The following is a 22,522-nucleotide window of genomic DNA, read 5'->3' as shown; positions in this document are numbered from 1 at the left end:
TGAAATATTCCCTACAATACTCCAGCGATATTTATTAGGATTCTTCGACAACCTTTGGGAATAAAAAGCAAGACAGAATGAGGTACTTACTTAGGTTGTCCGATGGATGTAGATGGGAGATCTTCTTCTAAGTTCAAGCCTCTACATGAGAAGGTAGCGAAAGTAGGGGTGGCAATTCGGATTAGCGGGTCGGGTTCAGGTCGATTTCGGGTTATGCTTAGAAACTATCAAAAATAGTGTAAAACTTAATATTATTATGATATATGCAATTTGGGTCAAATCGGGTCGAATTCGGGTTGTTCGGGTTCGGGTTTCTTTTAGTAACTTTGGGTCGAGTTCGGGTCGAGTTATCGGGTCGGGTCGGGTCTCGGATTTAATTACCCCTTCAAACTCTTGGAATGCCAATCTAATTTGGAAAGCTTCTAGGGAGGAGGATGCGAGGAAGATTTTAAGCATTTGCTTACCCTCAGAAAAACAGGACAGAAGGATTTGGCTTCCTGACCCTAAGGGCTGCTACTCTATGAAGTCAGGATATTGGTGTCAAATTATGAAGGGACATATAATGGAGGAAGACCATTTATGGAAAAATTTCTAGAAAATATAGGTGTGGCCGAAAGTCTTGATCCTAGGATGGAAGATACTACATGATAAACTACCAACAAGGAGCAACTTGAGGAAAAGAGGGATCATGGTGGATGAGCAGTGTGTGCTATGCAGGAAAGTTGAGGAGACATTAGAACACTTGTTTGGGGAATGTGAAGTAGTATAACGAATTTGGTGGGGAATACTAGGCTTGAGGGCTATGGAAAACATTCACATAACTCTTAGTAAGTGGCTAAAGGATCTCCTCAACTACTCTTTCAAGTTGGGGAGAGATGGAGACCTTTCGAGTACAATTTTGATGGTTCTTCAAGCTATCTGGATACATAGGAATGATGTAATCTTTACAGGCATGAGTGTTAGCCCCAAGGTTATATTGGAGCTGACACAGGTACATGCTAACAAATGGGCTAAGGTTGTCAAACTTCGAGAGGAAGATAAACAGCTGTAGCCACGAGATGGAACCCAAGGAATGCAACCCCTTTGTATTTTTTCTGCAGGTACTCCCTCGACAGATCCTACTATCTCTATGATAGTGGATGCAGCTTGGAAGTAGAGAAAGAATAAGGACAAGCCTGGTTGGAGTGCAGCTATGGGTGTGGCGTGGCAAACCGAGGAGCATGGACTTCATAGCATAAAGGAAGCGAGGAAAATACAAACGCAGAATGCAATTCAAGCAGAAGGATATGCCATCTATTGGGCGCTGAAGGATAATGTACAACACTACCGAAATGTTATAATTCGGATTATGACCTAGTAGTAAAAGCCCTCAAATTCCCAAGTCAAGCACCAACAAAACTTAAGAATATTGTGGAGGAGGTAAGATACATGGCAGCTGTAGGGAATTATTTCAAGCATCCCACACTTGAGCCCCACTGCATGTGATCATAAACTTAAGCATGGTGGCGTCAAAGGGAAGAAAGCTAGAGCAAAAGAGTCGCCAACAAGTTTTAGGAACTTGTAAACCGTTCACAGGGTGAAGGTTACACCTCTTCACGATCTATGAGATCGCTAACTCCATAGTGGTCCTGAACCATGACTGGATATTCGGGGATGAAGGTACAAATACAACCTAAAAGAGATTGAACCTGCCCTAAATAGGCCTCTACTTTATTCTTCTCATATTCATGTGCGATTTCTGACTAACATGCAATCATTGTATTAATCCTAAACTTGTTTAATTTATGTTGGTTGAACATTAATGCACAAACAAAACTATTATTGGCGATCACTTGAATTAAAATCACATTAGCCTAAATAAAATTATTAATTATCTTATTAAGCGTGATTTCAAGTACAAATTTCCTTTAATCCTGCAAGAGAGGGCGTGATCAAGAAATAACAATAATATCAAGCAATCATAACAAATAACGATATAACAAATCATCATCATTAAAGATGGGCACGGCACGACGGCCCACCTGTGGGCCGTGCCGTGAACAAAAATCAGGGAATCGACACGGGCACGACACGAGGCACGGCGGGCGGCACAGTGGCCGGCCCGTGGGTCGGCACGGCACGTGGCACGGCCGGGCACGGCACTCATAATTTTTTTTTTATTATATGTATTGTTGTTTTTTTGCTAAATAGAATTATTTATATAAACTTAAACATAATTAGATAAATAATTTATATAACCTTAATTAAAATAAAGTTGTGCAAAACAAAATATATTAACATTAGCATAAACATAAATTAATAACATTATTTATATAAGATTAAGTTGTACTAATATATATATATATATATATATATATATATATATATATATATATATATATATATATATGTATATATATATATATATATATATATATATATATATATATATATATATATATATATATATATATATATATATATATATATAGTTTTTTATTTACATTAAAAAAAAAAAGTGGTACTGCCTGGCCCGCGGCCCGGCATGGCAACGGCCCGCCAGGCACGTGGGCTGGGATGTGCCAAATTTAGGCACGGCACGGCCCGCCGCGGAGCCGGCACGGCACGGCCCGTTGCCCATCTTTAATCATCATCATCAAAATATCCTCAATAAAGCATAATGATATTAGCAAGATCCTAGGCATGATACTAACAAGATTAATAACAAATCCTAGCATGTCACTAAACATTAAAGATCAAATCTTTAGCCCTAACATGATACTAACATGATAGAAGAAATAAGAAGCAATCTAATCATGATACTAGAAAGCAATAAACAACATCCTAATACTAGGAATCAAAATAATCTAAACATGATTTCTATAGAAGTATAACAATAAAATTACTCACTTTGTTGCCTTGTACCTCTTTCTATCAAAAGAATACACACGTTAGTAACTTCAAGGAAAATATTAAATCAAACAATTAATTCAAATAATTGAAATAGGAATTTGGGACCAAACCCTCAGAAATTATCAACCTTTTATGTCTAGGGCAAAGGCAACTTCGAGCTTGGCTAGGTGTGTCTAGAACTCGTGAATGCGGTATTGTGTTTGTGAAAAGGCTAGGCTAGAAAGCATGAAGGATAAAGAACAAGCTATTGCTTAAGAGAGAGAAGAGATGAGAGTTGTTGGTGATTTTGAAAACGGGGAATAAAGACCCTATTTATAAAGAAAATAATCCCGAAACGATCAGAAAAAGATCGAATTCGATTCGGAGTAAAACTACTCCCATTGCGGCGCGACAGTGTCCATCGCGGCGCGATGGAGCCTTCGTTTCGCGATAGTGAACGCGTTAATTAAAACTGTACGGAGTCCTTAATCTAATTAAATTCCTTACTTATCTTTTAAGAATTAGATTTAATCTTTTTAAAACACTTGTTTTATTCCAAATAAAATTCTTTATTTTCTAAAAGATATAATTATTAATCCTAATCCCATTAGAATTTAAAAGAACCTTTTAGATTATTCTAGAAGATTAAATTCAATCCTAATGATTTTAGGAATATTAATTAATGGCCCTCCACTTGATCATTGGGCTGCATAAAAACTCATTTCAGGCCTAATTTAGTATTTTGGCCATAACCTCCTCATTATTCATCGGAATTGGGCTTATAATATATCGTTGGAAAGCTCTTTTCGAGTCCAACCCAACTACACCATTATTGGACCCATATCATGGACCAAACTAAACTAGACTGGACATTTTCCATAAATAAGTAAGAAAAGAAATATTTTCGAAAACAGAAAGAAGTATTTTTATTAAAACAATCGCATCACAAGACTTTTCACATTTCATCTTGTTCGATAATCAATGACGTGAAATATATTCATCACTGGGTTTGGTTTTTGGGGAGACACAATCAGGTGTCTTCAGCAGCGAAGATCAATTTTCTGGTATGCTTGAAGGTCCAAAGAGAGCTCGTCCAGCGAGCACATAAGGCGGCAACCCACATGCGAAGATGCTAACATCTAGTCTAGTTGTGTTTCTGTAGTTTTCTTTATAGCCATTTTCTAAATAAAAAAAAAAAAAGCAAGGCCTATACAAAATACAAGGACAAAGGATCAATAATACCAATGTCCAGATGTAAGGCCCAATAGCGACCTAACTAGCATGCTTGAAGCCTGTTGTGCATGGATCAGCTGGAAGCAACACAACCCTAATTAAGGCTCGTGTGCCAGCCAACCTAGGTTACATATATTGATTCTCAATATCAGCACTTGTGACTTTATAAACACCAAAAATATCTAATGGATATCAAAATAATTCAAATGTATACACTCCGTATATGATAGGAGTTTCTTAATTTTTTTTTTTTTTTTTTAAAGAAGGAGTTTCTTAATTTTTATTCAATAGTCTAATTAAATGTATTGATACTATTCGGTAGGCCCATTAATATCTAATCAATATTTCATTGATAAAATGTGTTACGGGCTTATGGCCCAGGCTGACACCTATTGGATCTGCCTATATATATACATAATTAATCTTTTATTTTTGGACAAGTACATAAGTTATGTCTAATATTGTCATGTTGGCATTGATCAAAGTAATATAATTAAAGTATTCCTTCAAAAAAAAAAAAGTGATATGAGTATTATTAATAATAATAAGTAAGATATAAAAGCTTAAAGATTAAGCTAATGGTTGAGGTCTAAGAATATGTTTTATATTCTATCACGCCCCTTTACACGAGAGCCCATTAGGCGTGAAGTGTAGATGCAATATGGACCCTCCTCATGCCCATCGCTTAATATTCCACTTAGGGGGGTGGATGAGATTCGAACCCGTGACGTTTGTGTCATGTTGACTCCGATAACATGTTAAATGACCAACTCAACTAAAACCTTAAGTTAATGGTTAAAATCCAGAAATATGTTTTATACTCTATCAAATTGAAAACACTTATCCTCACAAGTCACAACCATAGATTTAAAAAATTTAAAACTAATTAAGAAAAATTATTTTAGTACGTACAATTCCATTGTATCTTTTACATTGGCAATAAAGACAAATATGTAGTTGATGTAACCCCATGGTATGCTTGATGGATAGCATGCCTCCATGTTATGCTTGATGTGCTCCAATGGTGCACAAGCTAATGTCACATCCAACCCAACAATGAACCTACCTCTACCTTAACTGGACTAAACCCCTTGGACCTACGTCCAGCAAAATGCTAGCCACCCCAAAAAGGCACTCACCTTTTTGTATAAGAAAGAAAATAAAAAATTTACTATAAGATGTAGGCAGAAATTGGAGTATAATATAGTTTGGTGTAAAGTGGCCTGGTGTCGAATTGGATAATACGATGTAAGTAATACCAAGAAAATATCAATTGACATTGCTTTCCATTTTTATAAGCAAAAGAGATCAAAATAGAGACATGATATTGGTAAGAAGAAGGTAAAAAGGATATTACACTTTAAGCATTATTGTGGCCTCATCTATCCATCCTTGTTACATGAGTTTCAATATAAATGAACATGTATGACACTTGTCTCTTGTTAGTGTTCTGTGGATGTTTGAATGATGTAATGAATACTGATAAATTTTGTTTTTATAAAAATAATTTAATTTCTTAGCTAATTAAATTTTAGGGTTATTTATACATTTTTCATATCATTTTAAATGACATAATTCAATTCATTAAGGTATTTTTCCATGTATAATTTCAAATTTCGATATTTCAATGTTTATCTACCACAAAAAAAATACTACATCCATTTCATATTTTATGTGCAACAAAAGCCATGACATTGACTCCTAGGTAAAAAGAATGTAACATCCATTTTTTGGTAAATTTAGCACATAATATGAAATTGATGTAATATTAAAATTCTAACTTATATATTGAAAAAAAAAATATGTTGAGATGAATTGAGACAAATCTAACAAGAGATTTTACTTTTTTTTTTTTTTTTTTAAAAAAAACAAATCAATATATATCTCAAAAATAAGTAAAAATAACTTATACTACATCCGTTTAATATTATTTGCAACGATTAGAAATTTTTCCTCTTTACTTTGTGTCAAATCGTTGCAAATAATATAAAACGGAGGTAGTATAAAGTTTAAACATATTATTTAATAAAAATAAAAATATTAATTGATTCTATAACATCAATACAATTTCATTGGGACGTTATCCTCAAGACAAAATATCTATGATCTCAAGCATATCTTATTTCTTGCCAATTGTATGCTAAAAGCTCGATGCTTAAGTCATGTTGGATCTTGTTAAATTCATCATAATATATATTTTTAAAATATCAACTTTTCATAATTTTTGTTTAGCGATAATTAAATATATTAATGGTTAAAGTTGTATATTGACAAATGTAACTAAAGAAAAATGTCAACTAAAAAAAATGGAAGACTTTAATATCACATGTTAAAAAAAAAAAGTCAAATTCAATTAAATCAACATGGAACCCACACTTAACTAAAAGACAGCCACCCCAAAAAGGCACTCCTCATTCTAATTTGTATTCTCAGCTGCTGAAGTTTAGTGTAAAGTGGTCATTGACATTGATTTCCACAATTATTACGAACAAATGATCAATGGGCGACGGGTGGATGTTGGCAAAATGGCAAGTGATGATAGGAAGGTAAACTTTGACAAAGCTATTTATATACGTAGGATATTTAGATATTTGTCCATCTGCTTATAGTCAAATCGTTAGTTTTTGTTAGTTTTCTTGTTTATTTTCTTAAGCTTTTTTCATTATTATTTTTTTGTTAGGGCTTATAAAAAACGTATCATTTTTTGACTGATTAACAGTTTGTTGATTATGATTTGTTCGCAATCGCTATAGTTGTCAAATTTTCAAATACATTCTAACGAATAAACTATATTTATCCTATGATTACAACAAATCGTTAAATCGTCTTTTTAAAAAGACTATATATTCCGGCGATATGTTCGAGGTATAATACCACAAGTCCACAGTATAAGATTTATCCAACAATCGTAGCATTGATGAATAATACATGCATTTGTTTGATTCTATTTTATGTATTTGTTATTTTAAATTTCTTTTGTAAATGCGATATGACTATTTATTAATGTTTTATTAATGTATTGACTTTATTAAAAGAAAATCATAAAGCTAATATGCTTATTTTGTGTGTTAAAAAAATACGCTTATTTTGACAGACAACATTCTCTCTCTCTCTCTCTCTCTTTTTTTTTTTTTTTTTTTTTTTTTTGTGGTAATTAAACCTACATTATTGCATATAAATATAAAAAGCTTTATAAAAAATTTTATATTATGGATGGAAGGAACAAAAAAACGGAGATAACAATAAGTAGCAGAGAGTAAATTGTAGTATGTTCTTTACACCCTTGTAAGAATATGTTTCCACTATATTGTGAATATTATTTTTCACCCAACCAAACTCACTAAAAAAAGATAATGAATCAAATTCAGTTTAACAACAAAATTGATAATGACTCTCTAGTCTTTACAATAGGAAAACACTTTCTTTTACAAACCTAACAATTAGAGATTAATTAAATCCCTTTAGCTTAATTTAGACGTTGAATAAAGAGTGTCAGCTCATTGTTTCTAAGTCATAAGTTAATTGTTAAATTATGACCTACTCGTATTATTTGACAACTTTTAATAATAATTTGCACTATCTGATCTACTTCAAAATGAACGAGCAATTCAACGTAATTTTGTACATAGTTTGACACAATTAGATAAATTATCACTTTATATGTAGTGGAGCGTATTGCTCACGTTGTTTTTCTATTTGTTATATGTATTGTTCATTTTTCATAATATTCTACAAAGGGCACATCCTTTTAGTAAATGGTTTGAATTTTAAAACTTTAATAGAGATACATATATTATTACCTTTTGATTTTCTTGTTGATAAATTACTTAATTATATGAATATCTAATGGCTTAGGGTTTCTGGTCCAAATTTCAAGACTTTCAACATTGTTGAGATATTTGTCTTCCACTTTTGCTGATATTTTGATAAAAAAAAAAAAAAAAAGGAGTAGCACATCACATGACGTGGTCCATAATAATGGACATATTACTAACAAGATTAGGGTGATCAATACAAATTGTATCCCACAACATGTACAATTGAACAAGGCAACACTTTTATACATGCAATGTTCTTACTTGACTACAAGCTATTCTATCAGTTTCTAATTAACTACAGCATACCAGATGTTTTGATAAAGGCTATTGTTAGACCCATAAAAATTTTGGATCAATAAAGCAGAACATTGACACTAGACAGTTTAAACCTATAGTGGATTCAATGAAAATTTTCATAAAATTTCTAACAAGAGTTGGGTCTGTTCTCTTCAGCTTATTTTCAGTTCAATTCAGTTTAGTTCAGCTCCAATAAGTTCAGTTCAGTTCAGTCAACCAGAACAGGCCCTAGTGACGAAAAAGAAAAATGGGCGAAAAGCGCCTTTCAAGCTAGATAAGAAGGATAGATGAACTAATGCAAAGAAATCTTCACCCCACCATGCAATAACCGCCATCCAAGACCTTTATAAAAAATAATAAAGCATTAGAAAAAGGATATCAAATTAAACAATCAAACCTGCATTTTACATTCGCTTTAGTTTCCCTTAGTCCTCTAAGCATTCTAGGCTTAGCAGCCTAGATTAGTTAGTGATTGTTTTTATATATAACTAGTGTGTCATCCGGGCGTTGCTCTAAGATGTTACTTTTAGTAATTTTTTTTTTTAATAAAGTGTTTGAAGTATTAATAATTTAAAATGTAATGTTGAATACTAAATAGAATTTAAAGAATAATATGTGTCTCTTTGTTATTGAGTTTGGATGCAATTTTGTATTCAGCATATACATTTATGTGGAAAAATAAAGTATAAATTATTGGTAATTAAGATGGTAAGACATGTGGTGTAATTCCATGAGGTTAGGAGTTATGCGTTTTTAATTAACATTGCCATGAATTATTGAGTTGTGAAGTGGCACGATGCTATGGGATATTGAGCAGTGACGTGGCACATAAACGTTTTTAGTAACGCTTTTTAATATATAAGATAAAATAAATAAATAAAAGTATAAATTTATAGAGCAATCTCTAATCTCTAATTAGGATTGATCATGGAGGTAATCCTTCTTTCTTGGATTTAATTCAATCGTCAGCCTGTTTATTTCTCTAAACTTCCTACTTTTAATTTTATAATCTAAATGATCAATTAATCATGTCTTAAATTAGTATTGCTTTAATAATCATAAATTACTCGTACACTAGCAAGGCCTCTAACTCTAAGGTCGGTAATATTTAAGAGCATAACCCTAAGGTACTACTGCCCTTCGTAGGAGTATCATCGACTTGTTAGCATTTTTGCACCAACAGGTTCATACCAAAATGCATGTAGTACGTGTTACCTACTTTACCTGCATGTTCCCAAAACTTCATGGTTATATCGAATTGTTTGAGTTGGTTTATTAGTTACATGACTACATCTCATCGACCTAGCAATTATATTATTAGTTTGGTTTTGATTCAGTTTAGTTCATATTAGATCATATTTCGATCACGTTATTAATTGGTCATAATCAAATTCATTTTCAAGTCGATTTGTCGAGACTAGTTGATTTCGATGCAAGTTGGCTCATAACTAATTAACTATCCAGGCCGGATAGAATAGGGCAACACAAGCATGGCTCTCATGGCCTTGCATGCAAAATTATGATTGCTTGATAGCAATGTTGGGTGCGTCAAAAAACCTGTTGACAGTTGGTAGTTTAAATTGTTGGTCGGTTAGGATTCATTGAAGAATTTCCATAGAATTTATGAAGCAATATGGCCCAGAGGACCACATTCTCGATCAATAACTCGGTATATGCCTTGTATTAATTATACACATGAATGCATGATCTGTATTATGTCATTTATGAAAATGTTTATTTTATGTTATTTGCCTTTTTGGATTTTGTTTTAAATTTATCACATATAAAAAATTTGCCTTTTTGATTTTGTTTTTAACTAATCATATAAAATTAAATGTCCTTCATTCAGTTTTACATGCAACAATTTGACTGAAATTATGAGTCTTTTGGTTGAAATATTGCAACTAAAAGTGAACGGAGAAGAAATGTGATAGAGATGACTACATATTAAGAACTAATATAGATTTACTTAATCTTACCTTCCTTGCCAATTGAATGACTTTTCTCTGAAATCTACCATTTTCTTGAGGAACACCAATAACACTTCTATATATGTTGAATGATAGCATTTTAGGCAAACAACTAATTACAAAATTACTTGATGATCTTAGTACTATTATCTGACCTAATAGTTTTTACAGTTTTCCAAAATGAACACTTTGTAATGGTCTTGTATACTTGACTTTTATCATGACCATGAAGCATAAATGTAAAATAGGAGTAACCATTTAAAGCACAAACTTTGAATGGTCCCCAAAAATCAAAGTGATGAACAAGATCAAATTTTTTCGTAGATCTATTATTGTCACTTCAATGTAAGGAAATGGCAACTTGTGAAATCATCCAAGATTCACCGCCCTCTATCACACTTACACTATGTTTGGATAACAATAGTGAAGGGAAAGGGAGGGGAGGGGAAGGAAAAAGAGAGAAGGGAAAGGGAGACCTTTCATTTTCCTTCCAAATCTCTCCAACTAACATGGAGGGATTTGGTTAATTAGAAGTGGAAGGAAAATGGATCCCTCTAATTCCTTCTCCATCCTTCCTTACATTAGATATCCAAACAAGGAAGGAAGCATCTCTCCATTTCTCTTCTTTTCCTTTCCCTCCATTTCTCTCTATCCAAACATAACGTTAATTACAACATCTATGTGCTTCATCTTGTACAAGGAAGCATGTCTTATTCTTGCATGAATCAAACGAATTAGTTCAAGACTTCAATACACTTGATTTTACTAGAGGTGATAAAAAAACTTGGGGTCTAGTCTGGCCTTTAATATCATATCCCATGCCGAAACCCCTAAAAAGTAGCAAGCTTGTCGGGCCGGATTTAGATTTTTATTTTAAAATGTGTTGCTTGTTCTAACTCGCCACATTTTCAGGTCAGATTGGGTCGGGCCATAATTAATCACATTTAGATTTTACTACATACATTGTACAACTACATTCTCATTAAATTACAATTATTTCCTAGGCTAGGATTATTTATATGCACATAAATTGCACTATTTATAACTCCATTTAGTACTTTCCTTGTTCTAGTTGTACAACGTAACCACCTTCTTTACCTTTACATATGATATATATATACACACGGGGGGTTCCGCTGAAAACAGGGCCTAAGCTGAAAACTAAAAACAACAAATCTCAACCGTTAATGATTAATGAAATAATCTGACGGTTGAAACACAACCAAGAAATTTCAAAGGGATTTACCTAAGCTTATTCTTTCTTGCAGCTAACACGACCTTTTCCCTTTTTTTTTTTTGGTGAAAAATTAATTGATTGATTATCAAAATTTCCACGAAAAATTTTCAATTAAAAATCACGAACTGTTAAATCACATTAACGAATGGATTTTGAGGTGTTTTTTTTTCATCCAATTTGTTTCTTTTCAATTCTATATCAATTGAAAAAATCACTATCTATGTATCATGTTTGATTTTTTTCGTTTTTCATGAATTTAAGTTTATATTATGTTCTTTTTTTTCATATAAATATGGTATTTTGATATTATTTCCTTGATTTTTCTGGTTACAAGTTTCAATCATTTCATCTGTGAAGGTTTCTATTGTTGCACATAAGGTGTTTGTGATTTTCTTGAATGACTTTATTTGCTCTGTTTTTAGGTTTTTTTTTTTTTTTTTTTTTTTTTTTTTGGAGGAAAACTGTTTTTTAGTTTCTAATATGCTCTCTTTTTCGTTTTTGTAACGATTCAACCAATATAATTTGCAATATAAATATTTTTTTTTCCTGTATTGAAGTTTTTTTTCCCTGGATATATGACATTAATTACTAGGAGAAATTGTTGCACTTAAGGTGTTTGGGTATCTGCTTGAATGACTATCACCTTGCTCAATACTATATAGTTACCCTTTTTTATGATACCATAACCATATATTGTAGATTGTTTTGTTGGTGCTCAGTTAGTTGCACCATGGAATGGATCATATTTATTTTATTACAGTACACATTTTTAACCATGTTATTTGATATTATATGCAGATAATGGAAGAGGAATCAGAAGAAGGTAGTTGCTCGAATACATTTACAACTACCAATGTGGTTGAAAACTTGCCGTCACTAAAGGGTCCAAGTGTGTGTTACACTCCTAGAGGAACAAAAGAGTTCATACCGTGTTGTCCCCCTGAACTAAAGCCTACACTTGGTATGCCTTTTGATTCCTTACTTAAAGGTGTTGAGTTTTATAAGCAATATGCTAGATTTTGTGGGTTTGTGGTAAGACTAGGTACTGAAAAGAGAACTCAGGATAGTGATATAGTATACTTGAAATATTTATATTGTAATAAACAAGGGTTTACGAAGGATGGTGAAACAAAAGCAAGAGTTGCTAAGAAAGATGGAAAGCCTAAAGCTAGAAAAAGAACCATAAATCGTGTTGGATGTAATGCAATGATTGGGATTAGGGAACATTCAGATGGAAAATGGATGGTTTATGCCTTTCATGAATCTCATAGCAACAATCTCGCTTCTCCCAACACAATGAATTTTTTGAAAAATGTTGGAAACCTTAATCTTGGCCAGAAAAAATTTATTTTTGACAACTCTAAATTGAACATTGGTCCAAACAAGTCTTATAAGTTGATGAAGGAACATCTTGGTAGCTATGATAATATAGGTGCAACATTGAATAATTTCAAGAACTTTAATCGAGATTTGAAAGCTAACATACAAGAGAAAGATGCTTCGATGTTTATAAACAATTTGAAAGAAAAAGCTGAAAACAGTGAAGGTGTCTTTTTCTTTGAGCGTTGTATGGATGAACATCAATGGTTGACAAGAGTATTTTGGGAAGATGCAATAAGTAGAAAAAATTATTCGTTGTTCTATGATATGATTACATTTGATACAACATTTGACACCAACAAATACTCTATGGTTTTTGCCCCATTTACGGGTGTTGATCACCATGGTAAGTGTGTGACTTTTGGGATAGGCTTACTTGAAAAGGAGGACATTGAATCCTTTGAATGGTTATTTGAAACTTTCTTAAAGGCAATGAATAACTGTCAGCCTTCCTGTATCATGACAGATCAAGACCCTGCGATGAAAGTGGTAATTAAAAAAGTTCTTGATAAGGCAAAACATAGGTTTTGTATGTGGCACATTATGAAAAAAGTGCCACAAAAGGTTGGGCCCAAATTATGCTTAGAAACTAACTTTCTTCATAAACTGAACTCTGTTGTGTGGAATAGAGACCTTGAACCAGAAGAATTTGAAATTGGTTGGCAGTCTGTGATGTCTGAATTTGATTTAGTGAATGAAGATTGGTTTAAAAATATGTATAATATAAGAAATATGTGGATTCCTTCCTACTTTCATGACCTTTTTATGGGTGGGATTTTAAGGTCAACCCAAAGATCAGAGAGTGAAAATAACTTTTTCACTAATTTCACAAATCAACATTTGTTATTGGTTAAGTTGTGGTTTCCATTTGAATCTGCAATTGATGCTCAAAGGCACACACAAGACAAGTTGAATGCTACTTCGAAAACTACACATCCCCAACTTGTCACTCCCCTGCACTTGGAAAAGCATGCTGCATTAGTTTACACTCATAATGTATTTTACATATTTCAAAAGGAATTCAAGCATGCTTTGTACAATTGTGGTATAAGTAGTGTTACCATCAAAGAGAAGAAGGGATTAAGCAATATAGAATTGTTGACAACACAAGGAAAAAAAGCTATCATTTCACATATGTTTTGTGTTCTAATGATGCTTCTTGCTCCTGTAAAATGTTTGAATCTGTTGGAATATTATGTCGTCACATTCTCTTTGTCATAAAAGGAAAGTTCTTATTTGAGATTCCAAGGCAATATGTTTTGCATCGTTGGACTAAAGAAGCTATGAAGAAACCAATTTTTGGCTTAAACAACAACTTGCTTGATGGGGCAAAGAAGGATAAGAAGCAAAAGCTAGTTGGTGATTTATGGTAAAGGTTTTTTTTCATGTGTAAGTCTTTGTGAGGAGAAAGTTGAATGTATTGAGTCATTGTTGTCTAAGCTAATATCTTTTGAAAATGAGATGAAAGACTTGGGTTCTGGAAGTCCAGTTGATAAACATGAAGCAAAAAATAAGCACATCGAATTATTTGTTGGATCTAATGACATCATCGTTGATATTCTTCCTCCAAACAAGTCTTCCAACTAAGGTAGTGGTAGTGGGAAAAGGAAAAAATCTGACAAAGAGATTGCTATACAGGAAAGCCAAAAGAAAGATAGACTTTGTAGAACTTGTGGTCAAAGAACAAACCATGATAGTCGGAACTGTCCGCAAAAAAAAAAAAAAAAAAAAAAAAAAAAAAAAAATCAACTTGAATGAGGTATTTTTTTTTTAAAATAAATAAATAAGTTTTGTACTATGTTTACTTCCTACTAGATTTTCATTTTATATATGTTCATGTACATGATTTCAGGATTTCAAAGAAGAGTAAAAAGGCTGCAAAACAACTTCATATTTATAAGAAGCAACATCACGACCTAGTGCTGAAATGGAGGAGATGAGAGGAGAGAAAGAACATAGTGACACATAATAATACACTTTTTATTGCTATAGTGCCCTTTATATTGCTATAGTGACTATTATTGTTACACATATATTAAACAGGGACCTTTTTATTGTCAAAATTTTATTGATAGGGGACCTTCATATTTTTATTTTGATGTAGTGACATATTGGCATGATAACTTATATTAAATTATAGCATATGTTTTTAATTTCATAGTGACTTTTTTCATCTTATTATGACCTTGTTCCGTAGAGACCTTTTTAGTGATATAATGACCTTTATTATGACATAGGAACCGTAAAAAAAAAAAAAAAAAAAAAAAAAAAAAAAAAAAAAAAAAAAAAAAATCACATATTCACAATTCTTCTAAAGCCCCCTTCAGCTCCCCCAACCCACATAGATTAAGCCAATAAAAAGTTAGGAAAGGAGAGGCTCATTCTTTTAATTGATTTACTAATTGAATAGCTTAAGAATATATTAATATAATTACGACACTCATAGGGACCTTTTTATTTAAATAGAGATAGATTATTGTAGAAATTTTTTAATAGTAACCCTCTTTACTTATATAGTGACCTTTTTAATCAAATAGTAATCCAATAGGGACAGATTATTGTAGAAATCATTTTAATCAAATAATAACCCTCTTTAATTATATAATGACCTTTTTAATCAAATAGTAATCCAATAGAGACAAATTATTGTAGAAATCTTTTTAATTAAATATTAACCTTCTTTACTTATATAGTGACCTTTTTAATCAAATAGTAACCCTCTTACATCTCAGAGTGACCCTTTCGCATCGCATAAAAATTGGCAGCTAGTTACATGAACTCAAAATAGGATAATGAATATATTGATACCATTTTGCTTACATAGTTACCAAATATAAAACATTATGTCAAGTTACTATGAAAGTACAAATTGATATAGTAACCCTTTTTCATCACATAGAGACCTTTATTTCATCAACATTACATAATGATATAGTTATCGTTATAATGATATGGTTACCATAACATTATAACTCATATAATGCCATTTTACTTACATAGTGACTTTGAAAAGTCATATAAATCTTTTTTCTTTTTAAACAAATATGTAAATCTTTTAAATAACATAGATACCTTTTTAAATACATAGTGACCATATAATATAGAAACTTTTTAAATGGCATAGATACCTTTTTAATTAAATAATGACCTTATAACATAGAAACCTTTTAAATAACATAGATACCATTTTTTATAAGATAAGCACCAAGTTTATAATTAATATATATTTCACTAAACTTCTTGAATGTCAATTAAGGATTACATAACCAAAAACTACCAATACCACCAATTCAAAACCTTTGTATGAACTGGAATCATATCGTATTGTTCTACATTAGCACTTATACAAATTTGTTTGACTATCCAGTAGCTAATGCAAACTAGATCATTAAATTAGATTTCCTACTTCTGTGCAAAACACTTATGAGCAAAAGACTTCTGAGCAAAAAACTTCATCCACGTATTTGTTAGTCTGCCTATACCTTCTTTGCCTTTTTACCTTGCTTTGTTTTCTTCTTCCTCCCATCAACAACATCTCTTGCAAGTTGACTCCTTATTGATCTGAATTCATATAGCTTTTTAAGAACTTCATCTCTGACAATGTTCATATCAGTCAATACCAGAGTAGCAGCAATCTGAGCTCTCAATACCCGTCTAATTGCAACCTAACATATTAATTTAAAACAAAAATTAGAATAAAAAAACTAGTTAAATTCCATGGAGGTAATAGTTAATATAATAAAAATTGAAAGCCAAAAAAAAAAAAAAAAAAAGAATAATAACCGTTCTCAAAACATCGTAGTTGAACACATCAGCTCCATCAAAGTGAAGCATGCTGACCATAGTATAAATGCCACAATCATTAGTCTGTTTTCCAGACTTCCTATTTAGAGAAGGTGACTCCAAAGTGTACTCAATCATGTTTTTCATCGAGTCATTACTTTGAGGAAGGTGTTGATCAAGAAAAGTACTCAACATATCACTCTAGGCAAAATATAATAATACTTTAGCTTCCATACAACATATCCTAAATAGAAAAATACAAACAAAATCCAAAACATCATATTTTTACCAGAACATCGGAGAATTTCTCAACCTCACTCATGTACTTAGTATCATAACTCATATTATCAATGAACTGAAGCTTTTCTTCCTTCAAATTCACAACAATTAGGAAGAAGTGCTCACTCAAGAGTATAGGAACAAAAATCTGCAATAAACAACTATTAAGCTTGAAAAACTTAATATAAAAATACTTAGTTGAAAAATGATTGTCAACGTTTGCAATGTATTACCGACTCAACATTTGAAAGATCAAAATCATTGCAAGGAATGAACAACCATCTTGACCAAATGTCAAATAGCTTGTCAATGTCTTGTGTGTTATTATCTTTGTTTGCAACTTCCAGTAAAAAAGCCTAAACAAATATCAATCAAACATTAATAAATACTAAAAAAAAAGTAGAAGGTAATTTTTACATATGATCACTTCAATTACATAGTGACTGTTATCATTACTTAGTGAAATTAATTTATGCATCTTTTATAATGAATAGCTACCTTTATAATGGTATAGTAACTGAATAGCCGAAAGATACTTACACTTTGAGAAGCACCAAAATATAGTTTTTGAGGTTCATGTGCACTACTCTTCTGGTTTTCATTAAGCAACAAAGCCCAACAATCAATAATCCCACAAGATATAGTAATAGTCGGTTCACCTAATGAAAGGAATTCATTCCTTGTAATCTCAAATGGTTTGCCAAAAGATACCAACACCTCACTGTACAAGGAAATAAAAAGTATATTAGCACTAGTCACTTATTATTAAAATTTGAAAAATAAATAACACAATGAACCATGACATGACTTACTTGAGATCAAAGTTCCTGGATGACTGCATCTAAAATCTTTATATCCTTGTTACTAGAGTTCATATATTGAGATACATATGTAACTTATCACCAATGAGACTAACATCCATAGCAATGGAACATTTAGATTTACCATTACTCAAAACATGCTCAAAACCTATCTTGGAACTTCACCAACTACAACATTAATCTCTTTTGCAGGTGCACCATTATCATCAATATCAATACCAACATCATCCAAACCATTAGGCACTTTGCTTACCCAAGTTACAAGAGACGCAATCTTATCAACAATCTCATGAACACGAGGATCCATAAAGAATAAATCGCTTTGGGACATTGGAGGAATCGAAGTGGGATCATCATTAGGTTTACATTTCTGAAATAACACTTTCAACTATTCATGTATAAGTTTGATACCACTTCTACATCTCTTTTCATGAGCAAAAACATTTCATAAATTTCCTGTTAAAAAAAATGTGGCACTTAGATTTAGTAAAATAATTTGTAACAAAAAAAAAAAAAAAAAAAAAAATGAATTAAAGGGCAAAATACTTACATCAATAGCGATTGAATGGATTTTCTCATTAGACAATGAACTAGCAGGTAGCTCAAACTGAATAACACCCTTGCTACAAAAACCTCCATTAACAACAAATTCTTTTCCAGAAGTTTGATTCACAGGAGCTTCCTTGAATTGATTATTAACAACTTGTCCATCCTCACATTGTAACTTCTCACTTACTAGATATGTATCAAACTCAAGAATGCCATACCCAAAACCCTTGGACAACTTTTCTTTTGTAATTCTATCTCTTATATCCACATCAGTCCAATGTTGAATTAAAGGTATTGTAGAATTTAACACAACATTCCTAAACCTCAACCGATGAAAATAGATAATCTCTAACATCAAAACACAACCACAAAACCATTCTATATTTCCTTCTTTGTAGCTCTTCACAAAGTCTATCTAAGACATATTTTGACCAATCATAAGTTCTTATTTGATTAACATCAACCAAACATTTTACAATTCTCAAATCCACAGTTCTGTTGGACGTAGGTGCTAAAAAACTTGGAAAAGCATGCATAACAAAAAGTTGTCTGTATTCTTCCCCGCCATCTATTAGTAAAGGGATCTTAGATTCCAAAAAAGCCAAAGGAATCTTATCATTCTCACCCATGAGACCAAAATGAGACCTCCATTTAACCTTTAAATCATAATCAGGATTGATGACATTAGCACAACGAGAAATTTCTTCAACTTTCTTAGATGTTTTGCAAGGAAGGCAAAAAACATCATACACATCAAATTCAGTCACGACAAAATCCTTTTTACTATCAATAGTAAACATGCAACTACCAGGATCAAAACAATCCACCAATCATGATAGCATGTCAGTTGCAGTTCGTTTTACCTTCAAAGATAACAAACCTCCAAAGCCAATTTCTTTCACAGGCTTGATTTGATTATTAGAAAAATTGTTCATCATCTCTACTAAATGAAAAGGCCTACAACGTGTTTTAAATCCTCGTTGCACTCTGTAATAAGATATACAAAAAGAAAAACAATTAGTATCATAGAAAGAATCACATTAAGAAAGTTACAAAGATACCTAATAACAGAATAGTAAAAAAAAAAAAAAAAAGAAAAAAACGAGGAGAAAATAAGAAACCAAAGTATTTATTAATAGAATTGCCAAGCCTAGAAGGTATAACAAAAGAAGTAAAAATGAATGCATGTCACTAGTATTATATTTAAATATACTATATAACAATGATAATAACAAAACATAACTTCATATGTTTATAAAGACTATTTTTACGTAGTTGCCTCTTTTTACAGCATAGTGACCTTTGTTTTAAACAAAACTTCAAAAAAAATAAATAAATAAATAAATAAAATAATAAAAAATGCACTTACATATGTACATCACCATCTATGATTGCGGATTCTTGCCTATGAATCACAATGTTCTTATGCTTATTTGTCTTCACTTTTTTTACTTTACGACCTTCATTTTCATCCAACTTTCTCTTCTTAGCTGACAAAACAATAGCATGTGAAGAAGAAGCCTCATTCCCCTTCTTTCCTTCCATCACAGCAGACAAAGCTATAGCAGGTTGAACATCCTTTGCATTCCCATCAATTGTTTCATTTGCATTCTCAACAATAGAAGGTTTCTTTTTCTTAGTGATAGTTTTCTTTTTTTAATCCTTTTTTTGGCCTCACTGGCCACTTACTAATCCAAGCATCTTTATCAAACTCAACATCTTTAACAATCTCTTTTTGTTTTCCTTTATCTCTGTTAGTATCAGCATCAATCACTTTGCTTCCACCATCAATATGTTCTTCCTCTTCATCATCGAGATTGACATATGCTATAAAGTTAACAAAACAAATAAGCTAAATAAAAATAAGCATACCAAAAACGCACAAGCATATAATTATATATACACTTATCTTCATCTTTATCTATCAAACAATTATAATATAGTAAACTAATAACTTAAATAATAATCATTGTCATTGATATAGTGACCTTTTTCAGGTACATAGGAAACTATTAATATAGTAACCTTTATATTGATATTGGGACCTATATTCTATAGATTTGGAGACTATCATAACAGAAGCAACTAGATATATTAACATGTGTTACTAGTTAGTATTGCTCAAAAATTAGCTGCCTCCAATATAGGCCCATTCTAGTCACTCATGGTTAACTTTTAGTATTGCTCAAATTTTTTTTTTCAAACATTATATTAATAGGTGTTACTAGTTAGCTCCAATTCAACCCCTACATACGAATCAAGAATTACACATTTTTCAACACTTTTTTTTTTTAAAATGAAAATTAGTACTATCACTAAATAAAAAGTTGACAGACAGTAATGTAGTATAATCCAATACATTAACATCATATAATACAAAAAATTGAATATTAAGGTATAACAATCCAAAAATTAAACATTCATCATACCTCCTAAATCTTGCAAATCAACTCCTGTTGAGCTTCGAAGGCCTCTCCTGTTTTTTAAAAGTCGCACCACCTCTAGTTCTCACCATATTAACATAATCTAATCAAAATTGAATAAAAATGAACAAAAAGTGAGAAAATCATTCAGAATTATTACAAATAAAAATATACAATGACCAAGCCATAGTACAATTGTTGAGCAAAGCCATGAAAATTTACGAGTATGACGACGAAATGAACAACAACATATAATAAGGCAAGCTTCTAATGGAGCTCCTGCCATTAATACTAAATATGTACTCCTATGATTAAGAAAATAAAAACATGTACTCCTATGATTTTCTAATTTACTCAAACCTAATTTACTCATTAGAAGATTAATTTTAGACCTTAATAACACCTCAAATGTTGACAGTCAAATTGCAAATTCAATAGAAATGAATAATTTAACTCTCGCAAAATTCAAGCAAACATGCTTTTCGGTCAAAAATAATCGACAAAATACAAATATAAACAAAGAAAATACAATATTCTGATGCAACGACATTTTTCATCATCCAAATACTATGTACAACGGAAAAAATTCAAATAAACATTAAAAAAATTCAACAATTATCAAAAAACGACACAACAAAAATAGAAATAAAAATTCAAATCGTTGAGCTAAAAAACAAGGGAAAAACAAACTCACTCTTCCATAAGCGTTCTTCTCGAGGCCATTAGCAAGCAGATCAACAATGTCTTTCCTCAAAAACTTTTGCGTCGCATTTCGTTTTCGTCGGACAACTTCGATTAGAGTTCTCGTCTGCTTAATCAACGATTTACTGCAATTTCAATCCAAAAAAAAAAAAACTCAAAATCAATGAAACGAGTTAATCAAAATCATAAACGAAAAACACAATGGACATATTAAATTTCCAGTTGAATCTACAAAAAAATACGCATGAAATTCAGGCAAACAAAATTACAGAAACCTAAGTACCTCAAATCAAGCAAAAATAGCGAAATTAACACGAATAACTTACTTGATAATAGATTGTAGAGCTGAGAAGTTGCTGTAAATCAAAGTAATTGAAGCTAGATTTGAAAAAGTAGCATGAAATTGATAGAAGAATTGGGAAAGCAAGAGAGAGAAAGTAGGAGAGAGAAAATAGAGGAGGAAAAAATTACGTGCAAATGGAGGAGAGAGAAATTGTTGTCATTTGCTTGAATTTGAGGGAAAAATCTCAACCGTAAGATGAGGGGTGAGTGATAGATCATAATCTACGGTGGAGATTGCATGTTTTCAGTTTTCAGTTTTAATCTTGTTTTCACGTGATCCCCACACACACTCTCTCTCTCTCCTCTCTCTCTCTCTCTCCCTCTCTCTCTATAAGTCTATATATATATATATATATATATATATATATATATATATACTACCTCCGTTAAATGTTATATGCAACTTTGGGGTATTATTTGTGAGACATAAAATATTCCAAAGTTGCACATAACATTTAACGGAGGTAGTATATATATTCGTGGCATTTCTAGTAAGTAAGGTCTTAGCTTAATTAGAATACACATTCAACATTATTGAATATTAAAAAACAAATTGTTGTGCTCTATGAATTTCCAAACAAACATATATAAATGATATTCGATATACTCAATGAACATGACATATCTCAAGATCAAGTGATTCCTCAAAACTATATTGTCTCCTAACTCATTCAAATATGTTCCACTAGGAGTCTAGGAAAGAAAGCAGGAATAATTAGATTTTGAAGAGTATGTATTGTTTTGAACATTTATTAGCATTCGGTGTTCTCATATTCATAGTCAAGCATAAAATATATTTAATAAAAGTAATCACTAG

The 22,522-nt window shown here is 31.6% G+C and overlaps 2 protein-coding genes across 3 annotated transcripts; one reads left to right on the top strand and one right to left on the bottom strand.

The window, feature by feature from the left end:
- Nucleotides 1-802: 802 nt before the first annotated feature.
- Nucleotides 803-14,746, top strand: LOC145578003 (protein FAR1-RELATED SEQUENCE 5-like). The gene is made up of 4 exons (XM_081635414.1): nucleotides 803-991; nucleotides 12,225-13,851; nucleotides 14,031-14,175; nucleotides 14,659-14,746. Exons 1-4 carry the CDS (start codon nucleotides 803-805, stop codon nucleotides 14,744-14,746), a joined length of 2,049 nt encoding a protein of 682 aa, XP_081491540.1.
- Nucleotides 14,747-16,015: 1,269 nt separating this feature from the next.
- LOC145580213 (uncharacterized) lies at nucleotides 16,016-21,853 on the bottom strand. 2 transcript variants are annotated; one of them, XM_081637617.1, is made up of 11 exons: nucleotides 21,690-21,853; nucleotides 21,356-21,488; nucleotides 20,668-20,764; nucleotides 19,608-20,065; nucleotides 18,240-19,225; nucleotides 17,681-18,145; nucleotides 17,409-17,589; nucleotides 17,102-17,224; nucleotides 16,879-17,016; nucleotides 16,590-16,790; nucleotides 16,016-16,471 (listed from the first exon to the last, which is right to left on the bottom strand). In XM_081637617.1, exons 6-11 carry the CDS (start codon nucleotides 17,707-17,709, stop codon nucleotides 16,283-16,285), a joined length of 861 nt encoding a protein of 286 aa, XP_081493743.1. In that variant the 5' UTR covers nucleotides 17,710-18,145; nucleotides 18,240-19,225; nucleotides 19,608-20,065; nucleotides 20,668-20,764; nucleotides 21,356-21,488; nucleotides 21,690-21,853; the 3' UTR covers nucleotides 16,016-16,282. The 2 variants fall into 2 exon arrangements, with proteins under 2 accessions (XP_081493743.1, XP_081493744.1); XM_081637618.1 differs by lacking the exon at nucleotides 16,590-16,790.
- Between the last annotated feature and the right edge of the window lie 669 nt (nucleotides 21,854-22,522).

Source organism: Chenopodium album, chromosome 14 (assembly GCF_948465745.1).
Source record: "Chenopodium album chromosome 14, dcCheAlbu1.1, whole genome shotgun sequence".
Taxonomy (NCBI): Eukaryota; Viridiplantae; Streptophyta; class Magnoliopsida; order Caryophyllales; family Amaranthaceae; genus Chenopodium; species Chenopodium album.
This window is presented reverse-complemented; position numbering and strand designations above follow the sequence as displayed.

Coding starts and splice junctions, on each gene's coding strand:
- LOC145578003 (XM_081635414.1), top strand. CDS start 803: ATGGAAAACATTCACATAACTCTTAGTAAGTGGCTAAAGGATCTCCTC. Junction 13,852..14,030: donor GCATGCTTTGTACAATTGTG/GTATAAGTAGTG, acceptor TTGTCATAAAAG/GAAAGTTCTTATTTGAGATT. Junction 14,176..14,658: donor AAGCTAGTTGGTGATTTATG/GTAAAGGTTTTT, acceptor ACATGATTTCAG/GATTTCAAAGAAGAGTAAAA.
- LOC145580213 (XM_081637617.1), bottom strand. CDS start 17,709: ATGCAGTCATCCAGGAACTTTGATCTCAA. Junction 17,017..17,101: donor ATCTTTCAAATGTTGAGTCG/GTAATACATTGC, acceptor TGTTTATTGCAG/ATTTTTGTTCCTATACTCTT. Junction 16,791..16,878: donor AGAAATTCTCCGATGTTCTG/GTAAAAATATGA, acceptor TATTTTGCCTAG/AGTGATATGTTGAGTACTTT.